The sequence below is a fragment of the Artemia franciscana genome, chromosome 6 (assembly GCF_032884065.1).
Source record: "Artemia franciscana chromosome 6, ASM3288406v1, whole genome shotgun sequence".
Lineage (NCBI taxonomy): Eukaryota > Metazoa > Arthropoda > Branchiopoda > Anostraca > Artemiidae > Artemia > Artemia franciscana.
In genome coordinates this window covers 7,348,071-7,364,179 of record NC_088868.1, presented here as the reverse complement: position 1 = coordinate 7,364,179, position 16,109 = coordinate 7,348,071, and the positions used below count along the sequence as shown (strand labels likewise).

Here is a 16,109-nt window from a genome sequence, read left to right as displayed (position 1 = left end):
GAGAGCAATTTTAGAGGCGGGAAAGATTCTTAAGAGTAAGGCAACAAAACAAAAAAAAAGGGTAGATTGTTGTTTCGACTTACAATGATGTACGACTATGTAAATTCTGAGTGAGAAGGGTGAGCAGAGGCACGATTGTTTGTATAGGCAGCTTTCGAACAGTGTCGTCAATTACATTTTTGTCCGTTTTTTGAAGGACTTGCTGCAATATTTTCTCGTCTCCACTTTGGACTCCCTAGAGTGCAAAAAAGGTAAAGGTAAAGGATACAGAATTAGACTTTACAGTCCCTACTGGTGGTGCTGATCTCCGTTTCTAGGCCCTTCAGCCAGGAAGTGCAATGGGGGGTTGGGGGCCAACCATCCTGTGCTTTCGCACACCCTTCCTGTTTACCTTCCCCAGATTTCTCCAGGTACCCATTTAAAGCTGGGTCGACTCTGGCTAAGCTTACAGAGTCACGCCACTGACTCCCGTCCCAAACTGAACAATTGGGTACACTGGGATTCGAACCCGCGTCCTTTCAGACAAAGGATCCCAAATCCAGCACACCAACCGACTCGGCACACAATTAATAAAAAAAAAGTAATAAATGAAAAGAAGTAATAAATGAAAAGAAGTAATAAAAGTAAAAAACAAGTAATAAAAAATCACCTACAAAGCCTTTTAGCTTTTGTAGCAAGTGACAAGTCACATGTCCTTTATACAGACTAAGAATTGGAAAGCAAGAAATTGCCACAGCTTTCTATTCTGCTTCAATTGTAAGAACAAAAAAAGCAGGAATGTATTCTCTCTGTTTGAAACCATTAATACTTTCTATACACTTCTATTCTCTTCTCCACTTTTGTTTCATTTCTATCCAAAGAACTGGGACAGCAAATTCCCAAAAATACAGGAAACGGATACTCCAGGAAACATTTTTGATGTTTCTTGGAGATTAAAGGGTATTCAAGCTGACCCCAGGGGAGGGTGATTATCTACCAAATTCCCCACCCTAGTGCACATGAATAATTCTAAACAGATAAAATGAAAAAAAAAATTAACTGAAAATAAGGAGCAACATTAAAACTCAATTTTTTTGGGGGGGGATGAAATTGAGGAATGAAGCTCTCACCTCAATTCCTCCCTCGTTATGATAAAGCATTTTAGTGCTTAAAAAACTTCCCATTCCATTGAAATAACACTTGTGTTTCAGGAACCGTTATTAAAGATTTGGGACAAAAAGTCAAACTTTAGTGCAAAGAGTGAAGTACTGAGGAGGGGCAGCCCTTTCTGTTTGTTTACAAACAATGCCAAGAAATCCCCCCTCCTCCTTGAACAATTCTCTCCTTCCCTTATATCTGGAATAATTTCTATTCATTTTAGGTTTCAATGTACCTCCTTAGTTTCGGTAAAAAAAACTTGTTCTTTTCTATTGAATCTTGTTGAGATTATGTAACTAAAAATTTCCTGTTGAACCGAATGTTCAAGTTTCAATGAGCTCACAGAAAGAATGCGTAATATATTAATGTTAGACTGAACATGTTGTATAGCACTAATCGGTCACCCTGTATAAAAAAAGTATCTGGCATGGATTTGTGCAGGAGGGGGGCCGTAAAACTCCCCCAGACACTTCTATCCTTGCTAAAAAAAAAATCCCCCTGAAAATTTCCTGCAGACAATCCACCCTATAGAACATAATATTATGGAAAACATAAATTATATATCTGTTATCCTTACTTTCATTAAAACAGATATATAATTTATGTTTTTTATTTAAGAATTAACGACGCTTCTTGACTACTAAGGTCCCTGCGTCGGCCCTGCAGTGCATTTCTGCAGCGTGATTCGATCTCTGGGTCCCGTATTACCAAGCTAAGGTCAAATCCACTGCGCCACCACAGGACATAATTTATGTTTTACTTAGTATGTGGTCGTTTTTCAAATCATGCTAGAAAATCTCCCCCAACAGAAAATATTACCAGTAAAATCCCCTCTATAATGAAAAGATCCTCCCAAGGAAAACTCCCTTGTAGAAAATTCCCCCACATGATTCTCCCCCTGCTGAAAATTTGCCCTGAACGATTCCCCAGAACATTCTTTCCATGCATAAAACTCAGTCACCTTAGAGATAGTAAGAAAAAAACAACAAATTACACATTATATATAAATCTTGACAAATTCCCTTCGAATTCCTCCCCACAGAAAATCTCCAACCCCAAAAATTTCTGTATATTTCCCAACTGAAAATGTTATATGTGAAAAAACAGGCATATTTCTTAACTTACATCCCTTTACCCAAGGACTGTGGGGGGTCATGTCATTCAGAGGCATAGTTGTTGGACCTTTCAATAATACTAAACGAAATGGCTATCTGGAAATTTTATCAAATGTTTTTTTGGGGAAAATGGGCGTAAAAGGGGAGGGGGCCACTTGCCCTCCAATATTTTTGTCACTTTAAAAAGGGCATAAGAACTCTTAATTTCATTTTGAACTCTCGCCCAATCTTCAAGGACCATTGGTTCAATAGGACCACTCTCTGAAAAAAAAATAATAACGTGTCTATTGCATTTCTTCTGGCAAAAATTGCATATATCCAAATTTTTATAGTTAAAAGCTTGAAACCTCTACAGTAGGATCCTCTGATATGCTGAATCTGATGAAGTCTTTCCTTAAGATCTTTTGACTTTTTTTTCTCAGACTTGTTGCTTTTCATGGTTAACATTATACTTCATGACTTTTATATATTTCATATTACCATAAAAAGACACCCTTCTTGATGGATTAATTGTTACAAAGACCAAAAAGGAAAAATGAAACAACAATAATAATTTTGTTGATTAGCTCACACATAAATGATGAAAAATGTTAAATGCACATTATTGCTTGAGCATATAAAATGAAAGTAATGTGATTAATTTGATATAAGACAAAACCCAGTTTTTTTTATGGATTTTTGTTACTTTTTTGAAAGTCAGACAAAAATTTCGAGGGTGGGAGGAGTTCCAAACCCAGTCACCCCTTCCCTTGGATACAACCTTACATTAATTTCTTTTAGACAAGCATAATTTACCTGAAGAAGAAGCCTTGCAACACTGGAAGACTGTTGGAATCCACTTGACTCCTTTGTTTTGCTCTGTGTCCTTTGTTCCAGTTCAACATTCACCTGGCCAAGAACTACATTCGTTTTTCGCTTCTCTTTCTTATTGTTTTCCATTCCTACTCTTATTTCAACCATCTATAAATAAACATATTCAATAGCAATTATATTATATAAACCAGGAATTTCATACTAGGCACCACTTCAACTTCATCAAGTGATTGTCCTGTTGTACACAGTAGAATATGGGAAATTCTCCAGGATTGGTCCAGAGGTACAGACATACACTGGAAAACTGAATGAATTTATACCCAATATACACCATTAGAGAAATAAGGCTCAGTAAAAAATTGTTGTCCCTAAGAGTTGAATCAATACCCAGTAAAGAAAGTGACTATAAATGAGCCAGTAAAATAATAAGTGACAAAGGGACTATAAAGCATAATAAATTATATATATCTTTAAAACACCAAAACTAACAATCTTGAGATAAAAAAAAAAAAAATCCACAAAACATACCAAAAAAGAATGCCATGCCATGCCTAGGGGAAATTAGGGAGTTTGACCCCTCCATGTTTGCCCAGCTCATAATAACATAACAAAACTGCATATAAAAACTTCAATATGTTTTTTTGTACCTCCCTCCCCAACAAAAATCCTGGATACAGGCTTCACTTACATGCATACAACAATATTTTAAGTAGTTGGTCTCATCCTTTTCCCAGATGATACAGTAATGATCATTAGTAATAATTTGGATAATTTTAAGTTAACAACAATCAAATTCTCTATGTGGAATCCAAGGGAGGTAGGCAGACAAAGCATCTAATCAAACTCCCATATCAGCTTTGTGAAAAGTGCCATCATAACCAGCACAGTAAAAACTTCTGTCATGACAACGAACTACTGCTACTACCAAACACGACTTCCCACATGGCATTTTAACAGCCACTACCTCTACTTGAACAGCTCCTATTTGTGACGCTACTGCTACAACCACTACTACTTCTACCACAAAAAATGCAGCTACAATTACTACTGCCATAACTCCAAAGAAGTTGCAGTCGTGAATAAAATTAATAAGAAGGATTACAGCCATTAACACATATACACAACTATGTCAATTAAGAGAGAATGGTAAATTATGTTGACAAAACTAGATTTTTTAGAGCAGCATTAAAACTATAAAACACAGATAGCAGTTCAGAAAAGAAGTCAGCCTTAAAACGAATATGAATTCTATGAGTAAATGAATAAAATCCAAAATGAACAATTATTAAATTACACACTGAAGCCAAAACCATAACAAACACAAATTACTACAAATAAGGGGGTTAGCCAGTCCCCTTTGACTACAGAAAGTCAAAGAGGTGATTCTAATAGAGCTTTAGTCAACAAATTGACTATGTACCTGTCATGGTTGCATCAGTAGTAAAGAGCAAACCACAACCCACAAGAAATTAAAAATTAAAAACGTGTTTTAAAAGAAACTGGCAAGCGACAAGAAAAAAATACCACCTGTAACCAATCCAGGAATGGTAGATGAGATATTTAAGAAAAAATCAGTATCACAAGCCCATAAAGGCCAAATTCAGACTTTGGAGTCAAAAAATCATATGATTACATGAAAAATGACAAATGCAAAAACAGCAACAAAAAAGAAAAAATAACTTTGAATAAGCATTTGTAAGTCAATAATTTAACTATAATCAAGTCAATCAAAAAGTTCGAAATCTTTATTAGTCTTAATCTCTCAATTAGTAAAGCAAACTTATGAGAATATAAACAAACAACTTGAAGCTCCTAAAAAATGGGGTCAGATCAAAATCAAAGGAACCAAACCCCTAAATCCATAACCAAAACCCTTAAATAGAAAACTTACAGCAGTACTATGCCTCAAAAAAAGGGAAAAGCAGTTTATTGCATGAGTGGCACGGATCTCTTTTTTCTCTACTGCTAGCATGGCACTGGAAGACCAGAGAGCTATTTAAATACTTATCTGAAAGTAAATGACTATTTACTTTATAAGGATGTGGTATTGTTTTCACAACGTCATATCCTTACCATGAACTTTGGGCACAAGTGCCTTAGTTCTGACTATCATTGACGTCTTTTTCCCCACTTCAAAGAAAATCCCCCAATTCCTCCTAATACAAGGCTTAATGCTCACAGAGCTCAAAATACCCAACTTGACTTGTGTCCCCAAATGTTGACTGTGAGGTACAAAAACTCTTTTGTTGCCTATTTTGTTTTGCATTTTAATAATTGATTTAACTTTGTAATTATGTTTATCCCTTATCACTTGTTTTATCATTGTAATCGTTCTAATATGCTTATGCTAGCTTGTGTGCTATTTTAGCCAATAAATCATATCCTATTCTATATCTAGTGTCTTTTGTAATTTTTTTTTTGTAAATAAAAGTGCATCTTCATATACAAGATGATGGATGCCTCATATAAACTCATGTCCATACTTTAAAGCCATTTAAAAGTTCAAAATTCTTAATCCTGAAGAATACCAAATGGTGTACTTGACTTTAATGGCTTAGTGCCAAAGATAAAAAGAATCTAAGGAAGGATCACATATATTTGGGCACTATCCATGTTGTCAACTAGGGAGAGGTGGGTTGGTGGGACATTGTTCCACAAGACTTTCTCTCCCCCAGAAATGGATCTAGGTTTTTTTATTAGGATGCAAATCTAATAGTTTGTTTGTGTCATCTCAGAGATCAGCAGATTCAAGTTTTTTAAGTGCCATATCTGAAGTTATCTCTGAGTCTCAACAGCCAAATTTCCTGACTCGGAAACTCCTTTCTGGAAATACTTTCTGTGTTCTTTCAAGCACTGTTGACTGTCTGACAATAAGCTTCTTGAATTTGGAGTGCTTCCTGAGGAAGAAGCAGCAGATGTTGCGGGTTTTGTTGAACTGTTACCAAAACATAGTCTATATGCGGTTACTGAAACATCCCTACAGATCTCGGGATATCAACTATTTAGCAACTTGGCGCACCCACATTGTCAAAGAGGAGTTGGTGTTTATGTAAGAGACAGTATCCAAGCTAGTGTTGTAAATCCTTCTTTGCTTGATATATCTTTAATTGAAAGTGTATGGCTTGATATCTCCATTGCTAATAAAAAATTGCGTCTTGGGTGCATCTATTGAAGTCCAAGTGCTGCTTCCCTTGAAGATAGTGAATTGGCCCTCAAAGCTATTATTGTTGAAATGATATCTTCAATATCCCTTCCTAGCTCATCTGAGTTAATAATCATTGGAGATTTTAATTTTCCTACAATTGAGTGGGTTGAAGGAACTGGATATTCTTCATCTAATAGTAGAGACTCACCTTTTCTATCTTGACTATCAAATAATTTTCTTCATCAGACTATTGATGAGACTACACGCCATAGAGCTGATCAGAATCCCTTGCTATTAGACCTTGTCATATTGCATGATCCTGATTCCCTCATTTGTAATGATTATTTACCGCCAATTGCTAGTAGTGACCACCTAGTTATTCTGTCTGTGTTGTCCCTAAATAGTCATCCTCAGACTTTCACTGACTATGAGGCAATATAGCAGGAGCTTTCATCTGCAAACTGGTCAATGCTCATCACCAGTGACATCAATGAGTCTTAGTTAAATTTCAAAAAAAGCCTCCTTGCTCTTGAAAAGAAACACTCCATTTTTAGAAAACAGCCTAAAACACTTCCCTTCCTCACTAAAGAAGTTAAGCAGCTGATTAACCAGAAACCTAGAGCTTGGAAACTTTATACGAAGATGAGGAACCAAGAGACCCTGTCAATCTACAAGGTAGCACAGAATCATGTAACAGATTCTGTAAAAAAACTGAAATCTGCTTACAAGGCAAAAATAGCCTCTGACATCAAGTTAAACCCAAAATCTTTCTGGAGACATGTCTCTGCTAAAAACCCAAATCTTCATACTATTCCTGACCTTGTTGACCATGGTGTACTACACTCAACTCCAATAGATAAGGCTGACCTTCTAAATGCTCAATTTGCTTCTGCCTTTACCCAAAACTCAGGTACCTCCTCACCAAATCCTCCACTGCTTTTTCCCATGCCTGATCTGTCAGTAAGGGAAGTAATGGTTTTCAATAGCCTTGGGAAGCTTGATGTAAATAAGTCAAAGGGACCAGATGGTGTTCATTCACGTCTTCTTAAGGAGTGTTGAAAAGCTCTCAGTTATCCCCTGTACATGCTGCTCCAGTTATCTCTTCCAAATGGGGAACTACCACATGATTGGAAAACATCTTATGTAACCCTAATCCATAAAAAGGGACAAAGAGACTCTGCAGAAAACTACTGTCCTATAAGCATCACTTCTGCAGTTGTTAAGGTACTTGAGAGATTTGTTAACAAAGCTCTAATTGAACATCTTGAGGTCAATAACATCCTCTCCACATCACAAAATGGATTCAGATCTGGTAGATCTGTGGACACTAACCTCATTCAAACATAAGAATTAGTGACTACACTGCTTGATAAGGGTCTTCCTGTTGAAATGATTCTTCTTGATCTGTCCAAAGTACTTGAAAAGGTTTATCATGAATTCCTTATAATCAAACTGAAGGCTGCACGTGTCAATGAAGGTGTTGTACAGTGGATTATGGGCTTCCTCTTTGAAAGATCACCGAGTGTCAGAGTTTTTGATTAACAAGGAACTCCTCATTTCTCTTCTCCCACAACTGTATTAAGTGGCGTGCCCCAAGGCACTATTCTTGGACCAACACTTTTCAATTTCTATGTCAACAATCTACCCACCCTTCTTTCAAATCTTATTACCCTTTATGCTGATGACTCAAAACTAGTTGGAAAAGCGGCAACTCCCTCTGACCAGCAATCAATTCAAACAGATCTTGACAGTCTAGGAAGATGGGCTAACATGTGTCTCCTTACTTTTAATGTTGACAAATGCCATGTCATCCATTTTGGCAAACACAACAAGCATCATAAGTATTTCCTTCAAGACAACTTCCTTTCTGCTGTTTCTGATGAAAGAGATCTCAGGGTTATTGTTAAGATAAAAAGTTGCTTGGGGGTGTCCAGTGTTGTGCCACTAAGATGATTAGCAGCATGAATAAATTTCCATACAAAGAAAGACTATGTTGTTTGAAGCTGCCAGCATGGACATACCAAAGGAAAAGGGGTGATATGATTTTAACCAAAAAAATCCTTTCTAAAAATATCCTTCCTGGTCTCTTTGCACAGCCCTTGCATTCTGGTACTAAAGGACATTCAATGAAGCTCCCCAAGCAGCATTCCACAAGTAGACATAGAAGTCATTTCTTCAGCCAAAGAGTCATGAATATGTGGAATCAACTGTCTGAGAAAACAGTTTCTGCAAATTCCACCAACTCATTCAAGTCCTACCTTGATAGGGAATGGCTCTGCCAGGAGTTCCTTTACAATTGGGAAGCTACAGAGTCCCCCACAAGAGTCTAGATCAACCACAATCTACACCAAATGAATTTTTTTTTCATCACTGGAGTATCAGAAGGACAGAAAATCCATATATCAGTCCAAGCTGTGATTTAAGGTAATTTAAGGGATGTATATTTAGCTGCCCCCTGCTGAACTGTCAGCAATGTACTCATAAGTATTACAATTTCCATTTGGTGTGAAAATTTTCCAATTTAATGAATTGGAAAAAATTGGGTACTTGTATCACATACCCAGTACTGCTCAAGTTGTTCATTAACTGATGCATTATAGAACCGTTTTTTTCATTTTTTTTTCAGCTTAGCATAAGAAAAGACAAACGGAAATGACAGAATAGATAGAAAGTATAAAATTTATGCTATTTGAACACTAGGGTGTGTGTGTGTGTGTGTGTAAAGTATTTGGACACTGTGAAGTTAGAAGGCAATTCTTACTACATAATTTGCAGAATAATTATACCTAACACATTAGGAATGCAAACCTGCAATACTTCACCCCACAACCCCCAGCCAACATGCAAATATATAGCCCAAATTTGTTTCTAAAGTATTTAACTTTTATCTTACTTTGGAATGTTTCATTAGGAGTGAATGTCAGAGAAATATATTAGAAGAATATTGGGCATTGGGCACATCAAACAAATACCAAAAATGGTATTTATTTATTATGTACATGCTATTTGTTAAAAGTGTTGGTTTTATACACTTACACCTTGTTTCCTCTACTTTTGAAAGATGCATAATATTATTTTTTGAAAAAGAAAATTTACTATCTAAAATACAGCCAAGACCCAAGTCTAGTCAGATGGTAGTACATTAGGTTAATAGAATATGAATAGTAATATTTAGGAAATACTTATTGACACATTACAAAAATAATATAAAACACAACCATATAATCAGAAATATCAGAAATGCATTTACTTTTCCTTTTTACAAATTCTATATTCTTTTCAGGAATAAATAAGGATACAAAAAACTATTTTAAATACTGTAATTTTTTGTTTTGAAGTATGACTTTTCTTATGGTAAAACTAAAGTTGTACTTTGGTACCTGGGTTAGGTCTTAATAGGTCTAAAGTCAGGACAATACCTTGGTAATTCCAGTACCCATGAAAATTGAACATATCTAAAATTTTGGTGCAACAATCTTAATCTTTAGTAAGCATGGTTAAGAGTAAAAGCATGTTAAGATTAAGACTCAAGAAAAACAATCTTAGAAAGCATGTTAATTTGGGTACTCAGGGAAACTGATAAAGTAATGTGGATAACATAATAGTACACAGGATGGGTACCAAAGGGGCAGCCTAAAACTGTTGCAAAGGATCAGTAAAAACTGTTCTGCTGAGAAAACATTAGTCAAAATGTAGATGAAAGAAAGTAGGGAATAGATATTTGCTTAAGTAATCTCCCCCCAAGACACAAAATTGTAAGGTTAGAACAAGAAAACATTTATGTTTTCTAAAAAAATATCTGTGGTTGCTCTAGCTGAGAATGATCTCTGGAAAAATACTACCTAGGGGCCCCTTCCCTCAGGATAGTAACACCAATATAGAGGGGGCTCAAAAATGCTCTCTATTTTTGGAAAATACAATTCTTTTTTGTCTTCATTTAACAAAAAAAGAAAAATCTTTCTTGGTGTCTTCATTAAAAAAATCAAAAAGAACTGTGGCTACCCCCTCTCTTGTATTCTCATGAATTAGTCCTGCTACTTGGAGCCAAATTTAGAAATTGTTAGGACCAAAATCCATAGGCGTCAGAGCTATGAAGCTGCTATCCTAAATCTAGAAGCCTTTGGGTCATGCAATTAGAAACCTACTGCACCAATTTTAGATCCCAAACAGCACCAATTTGGGTATGAAAGTTTCAATTTTAGTGAAAGCTCTCTTCTTTCAGCAAATCTGATATATTTTTATTTGTTTTTCATCTCTAATGTTTAAGAAAATTTAAAATGCATGGAAACCCCCAGGGGTTTAACCACAGGCTTAAATATCTACCAGCAAGATAGTTTAGTTACCAGTTTTACCAATTCATCAGTTTACCTTAAACTTATAATTTTAATTTCAATACAAGATTTAACATTCAGCTTGAGCCTTACCACAAATTCAATTCAATTCAATTTATTTATAACCCATCTACAAAAAGAGGGCGGAACGCCCTTAAGATGGAGTAATAAGAGAAAAAAAAAAGGTACAAATAAATACAAATCAACACAATCAAACAATTAAATAAGTAATGCTGACCATGGGTGAGACACTATCGACATAGAAGAACGAAAATCATGAAGGCTTTTATCAATAATAGATGTAGGAGAAACTAGGCGGAATTTGTTCACTAAGTAACTATTTCTAGTCCAAGGATGGTAACTGAGAAGGAATTTAGCGTAACAAAAATATACTCTACGAACAGATAGTTTCTGAGGTTCACTAAAAAACTGCCAAACCGGACAAAGAGAAAGGAGATGAGGTACAACTAGGCTATTATAAATTTTCGCAAGATTTAATTTATCAATATGTTTAATATTAGATGCAATTGAAGCATAAGCAATTCTCAGTTTTTTCTTCAAAAGTTCAAGGGATAAATTCACAGTTTCTTTCATATTTTTTCCAATAGGCATTCCAAGGTAATTGTGCAACAAGAATCCTAAGATGTCTTAAGAAGCTTATACACAAATTAGGGTGGGATCTAAGGGGACTAAAAGAGGCAAGTGTCCTGGGTAGCATTCCTGGGGGGTGGCAAAACAAGCTTAAGTTGTAATATTTTTATCAAAAATTGCAATATTTAAAGTATTGATGGTGGGGCAGGGGTCAGCAAAGTCTACATCTGCCCCCCCCCCTCCCTGAGAAAAAACCTTACTCCAGATCTGACACAAATTAAGGGGAAAAATACTGCCTCAATTTATTTTATGTGTCATTTAAATTGCCTCTCTGTTCCTTATTTTTTTCTTATTTTCTCCTTATTGTCTGTTCTTTACTTACAAGATAAGTAGAAAAAATCAAACCTGTATATGCAAATTGCTTCATATTTAAGCTAAATAAGAAATACAGAATGGTGTTCTAATTAACCATTATTAATAATGTTTGCATCATTCATATTAATCCTAAAAAATTAAGGATTTTTATTATCATTATCTATCAATTAAGACAAGATTGCATCAACTGAAACATTTTGATGAATTAAACAAAAATTAAGCACCAAAAGATATGTAGATTCAATTTTATAGTTATTTCAGTGCTTATGTATTACAGCCACCCCACCCAAGATGTGAAGTTAGGTGAATCATAATGAAGCAATTCTTACTTTATAATATCACATTAAGCCATTTGAGAGCTTTAAGGTCCTCTGGACCTGTAGTGCTCTTGAGTTGATGACTCCCAGTTGATCTTCTACTGCTTCTTCTCCTACTCCTTGTCAGGTTGGTGTTTGAAAGACTGAATGGAAGGAGTGCTGACAATAGAGTCCTTCAATTCATTCCAGTGGTTTGTTACTCTTCTTAAAAATACATTTGATGGATTCTTGACCTGAAGCATAATTTTGGTTGCTTCTTGTGAGAGTGTTCTCTTGTGAGATGCTGGTTGGTATTGTGGCTGCCCTTGAAGATGGTGGAGTTTTCCTTTTAGAGTTTATAAGTCAGCATCATATCACTATGCATACATCTGTAGACAAGGATAGGTAGCAAGAGCTGCTTGAGATGGTCCTCATATGAAGCTGATTTTAGGCTTTTCATGTGCTTTGTTGTTTGCCTCTGAGCATTTTTCAATGAATCTAATATCTTGCTGGTAAGATAACTTTGAAGACCACACTGCCTTTTGATGATGAAAGTAAAACAGTTCAAAATAGGGATGATACCTTTTGAACTGTTTTACTTTTGCTGGTAAGAAGGACCAGCCAGGCACATGCCAAAATTAAGATGGGGTCTAACAGAAGCCCTAAAGAGCTTTATGAATATTATTACCCCTCACCCACTGGTGGTCCTTTTTAATAGACCAAAGATGGAATTTGCTTGGGAGACAACATGCTGGACATGGCTGTGGAATCTCAACCTTTTTATTAATGATCACACCAAGGTCCCATTCTTCTTCTCTACTCACTAGATATTAGTGATTGGATTTAAAATTGAGTAGGTGGCCATTGATTATCACAGACAGGCAGGGGACAGGCAGCTCAGGTACCTGCACCTCCCACAATCAATAATAATGTATTAATGTATATAATAATGTACACTCATTGTTTGCTGACTGGAGGAGAATAGTACTTCTAGTGGTGGTAAAATTCTAGTTGATAGACTTCACTAAACTAGAATTTTACTTATGGTGGTAAAATTCTAGGCTAGTTTATTGCCTTCTTGCTATCTCACAAATGGGTTAGGTTAGGAAAATGAAACTTTCAGGGAGGGTAAAGTATGTCCTGGGAAGGTATTTTGAAATATCTACCTCTACTCCTTCTCCCTCTAGAGGGCCCTGACATTTGATGACCTGCAAAAATATGTGTGTTATAAAATTAAAACCTTGAAAAATATATCTTCTGCTTGAATGAAGTACAACAAAATTGTTTTCAGCTTCAAAACTTTGCTCAGTCCTAAATAAGGTTTTAAAGATATGCAAATACATTTCCTAAGTTTTGAAAAAAGAAAAAACATTGCTATGGCTCAGAATTCTACTCAAATAACAGGAGTTGCATTTTCAGAACTAAAGGCAGAGAAAAAGCAACTGGTAACTGAAAATTAAGGGTAAAATATTATCTTGTTAGAATTTCAATGGGTAATTTTGGGTAAAATTAGAGCAAACAGCATTATTGACTTTCATATAAAGTAAATATACTACTCAATGCCTTTTTTAGGCTCTTTACAAATATAATAATTGCTTCTACCAGAAATTCAGATTTAAGCACTTTTTGACCTCTTAAAAATGACCTAAATATGGGGTATAAAAAAAGGGTAAGAAAATTGGTCTTAAACCTTAAATACCTTATAACATTGATCTCAAACTTACTGTTTAATTATAAATCTATTTTCTAATGTTATATAATCCACAAGCACTGATCTTCTAATATTAATTTGGATAAATTGATTTTTCTAATGTTATGATGTTTTCTTCATCCTTGACATCAAATTTTAAATAAAGGCATGCATTTTTGGTCAAAAATATGAAAGCCAGCTATTATGAATGCCAGTTATACTGTTTGCTATAAATTAAACTATATTAAATACAGCAATAATGGTTAGTTTACATATTTAATATATGCTACACTTTACCCCTATCCCCCCCCCATATGCAAAAATATATAGCCCAAATTTGTTTCTAAACTATTACAGATTTGCAATGAACCCATATTTAGGTCATTTTTAAGAGGCCAAAAAATGCTTAAATCTGAATTTCTGGTAGAAGCAATTATTATATTTGAAAAGAGCATTAAAAAAGGCATCAAGTGGAATATTTACTATATTCAAAAGCCAATAATACTGCTTGCTCTAATTTTACCTAATTTCGTATGTGTAGAAATAGGCAATAGGCATAGACAAATTTCAGGGCTCTCTAGAGGGAAGAAGAGTGGAGGTGGGTACTTTAAAATTCCTTCCCAGGATATAGGCCTACTTTAGCCTGTAGACCCATCCATGAAAGTTTCATTTTCCTAGCCTAAACCCTTTCTGATATAGCAAGAAGTCACTCAACTAGAATTTTTCCATGGTGGCTATTTTTTCTGATAAAGGAGTCAAAGAGGTGAAAGGACCTGATGATAGTCTATTATACCTGTCTAATTTTTGGAGCTGAAACTGTTTATTAGGTTCAAGATGCAAAATACACCAAATGGGAAATGGGAACTTCCTGGGAGGGTGTAGAGAGCAAGGAATTGAAAAGCCAAGGCTAGGACAGAGGAGAAGCGTGCGTAACTGTGTTGGCCTCAGGCAACTTGATGCTACAGAGTTGTTATTGGTAGGAGCCTGGGCTAGTCTTCCGAATCCAATGAGTTTCCCAATATCAGCACTGACTTCAGAAGAGGACATAAACTAGCCTAAATAGTATCAAAACAAGATAGATTAAGGCTTGGTTAGTAATCCTACACAGATCTTTATTATTACCTGAAAACGTAGTGTCAATGAGTAAATTTAGTCATAACACCAGCAATTCACGCTTTTACTCTTTTCTTTTAAAGTAACTATAAACAGCGATGCCAAATAAAAATACAAATAACGAGTTAAATGTGTCAGACATTAGTCTGCAAAAGAAGAAAAAAACATCCCTTGACTTTTGCTACAGGCAGATTTCTTATCTTTCGTTAGTAGAGTTGCCGGACCATGGAATGGTTTGCCTTTGGAGGTCGTCGAGGCAGAGAGTGTTCGAATTTTTAAGAGTGCATTAGTAAATATACCTTTTTATTTAGACGCTTTTGTTGTGTAGTGCCGTGTTATTTAGAAGCTTTTGCTGTTACAAACAATACAGGAAAAAAATATTTTGAAACTAAGACTGATAAGACGGCAGTCATTAGCCCCCCTCCTCAACCCTATTTCCCCAGATGCATACGATCAATATTTTGAGATATATATTTTTTTTTAGATATTCTAACGATCAGATGACAAAACTTCAGGGTCCACACCACCCCCTCCCTGAAACCTGTAGGAAGGGTTGTAGCTTATGCCCGGGGGGCTTATAAAGTTTTTACGGAAAAGGTGGTCATTGAAACCGCAGAGGAGACTCAAATGATTAGAAATTGAAAGTGGTCGTTCCCTTTTTAAGAGTCAAAGGTGTTCCGATGGCAACTAGCCACTCCCCATAAACCCCAAGGTAAAAAGGCTCCAATTTTTTTCTCCAGCGGCACTTCATATGTAAGGGGTGGTGTTGTAAACTTTGGAAGGGGCTTATTCAATCGGAAATAATAATTTCCAGTGCCCTTTTCAAGAGTCAAACGTGATTGGAGGGCAAAGATCCCCTTCCCTTTAACGCGTCCAATAAAAATTTTGAGATTACCATTATGTCCGGAATAGTCAAGAGGTGAAGTAATAAAATGATTGTTCCTCGGGGTTTGACGAAACCTCCCACTACCCCCAGGGCAAAGACTATAAGTTATGCAAGCTGTCCATTGTTCATATATTGGGTTTTTATCAAAAGGGTAATCGTATAGACTTCGGAAAACCCTCATTCGATTCAAATTGAAAGTTCTATTTCCATTTTTAAGGGTTAAGAGTTATCAGATAGTAAGAACCACCACCCTCCTTCCACATGCCTTTTTTCTGAACGCTTTCGATGAAAAATTTGAGTTAGCTATTTTGTTCAAAAGCGTCCAAATGTCAAAAAGCTATGGTTCCAGATTTGAACACCCCCACCCTGAGGAAAAGGGCTATAAGTTATACTAGCAGCCCATCGTTAATTTATAAAGCTTCTATGGAAAACGTGGTCGTATAAACTTTGGAGGAAGTTAATTTGATCGGAAATCGATATTTGTGGTAATCTTTTTAAAGAATCGAAAATGATTGAAAAGTAACAAGTTCCCCCCCCCCCCTTCTTGTGCCTTGTCCCACCAAATGCATTGTATAACATATTTGAAATAGCCATTTTGCTCAAAACAATCTTAAATT

At 35.7% G+C, this 16,109-nt stretch overlaps 1 protein-coding gene across 1 annotated transcript in view; it reads right to left on the bottom strand.

Moving 5' to 3' along the window:
• Positions 1–14,718, bottom strand: part of LOC136027984 (WD repeat-containing protein 43-like) — a 22,941-nt gene extending 8,223 nt beyond the window's left edge. Inside the window, exons 1-3 of the mRNA XM_065705488.1 lie at positions 14,616–14,718; positions 3,048–3,212; positions 84–235 (exon numbers count right to left, since the gene is read on the bottom strand). Of these exons, the coding sequence (XP_065561560.1) occupies positions 84–235; positions 3,048–3,212 (317 nt within the window). The 5' untranslated portion in view covers positions 14,616–14,718. The remainder of the gene's footprint in view (positions 1–83; positions 236–3,047; positions 3,213–14,615) is intronic.
• Positions 14,719–16,109: the final 1,391 nt, after the last annotated feature.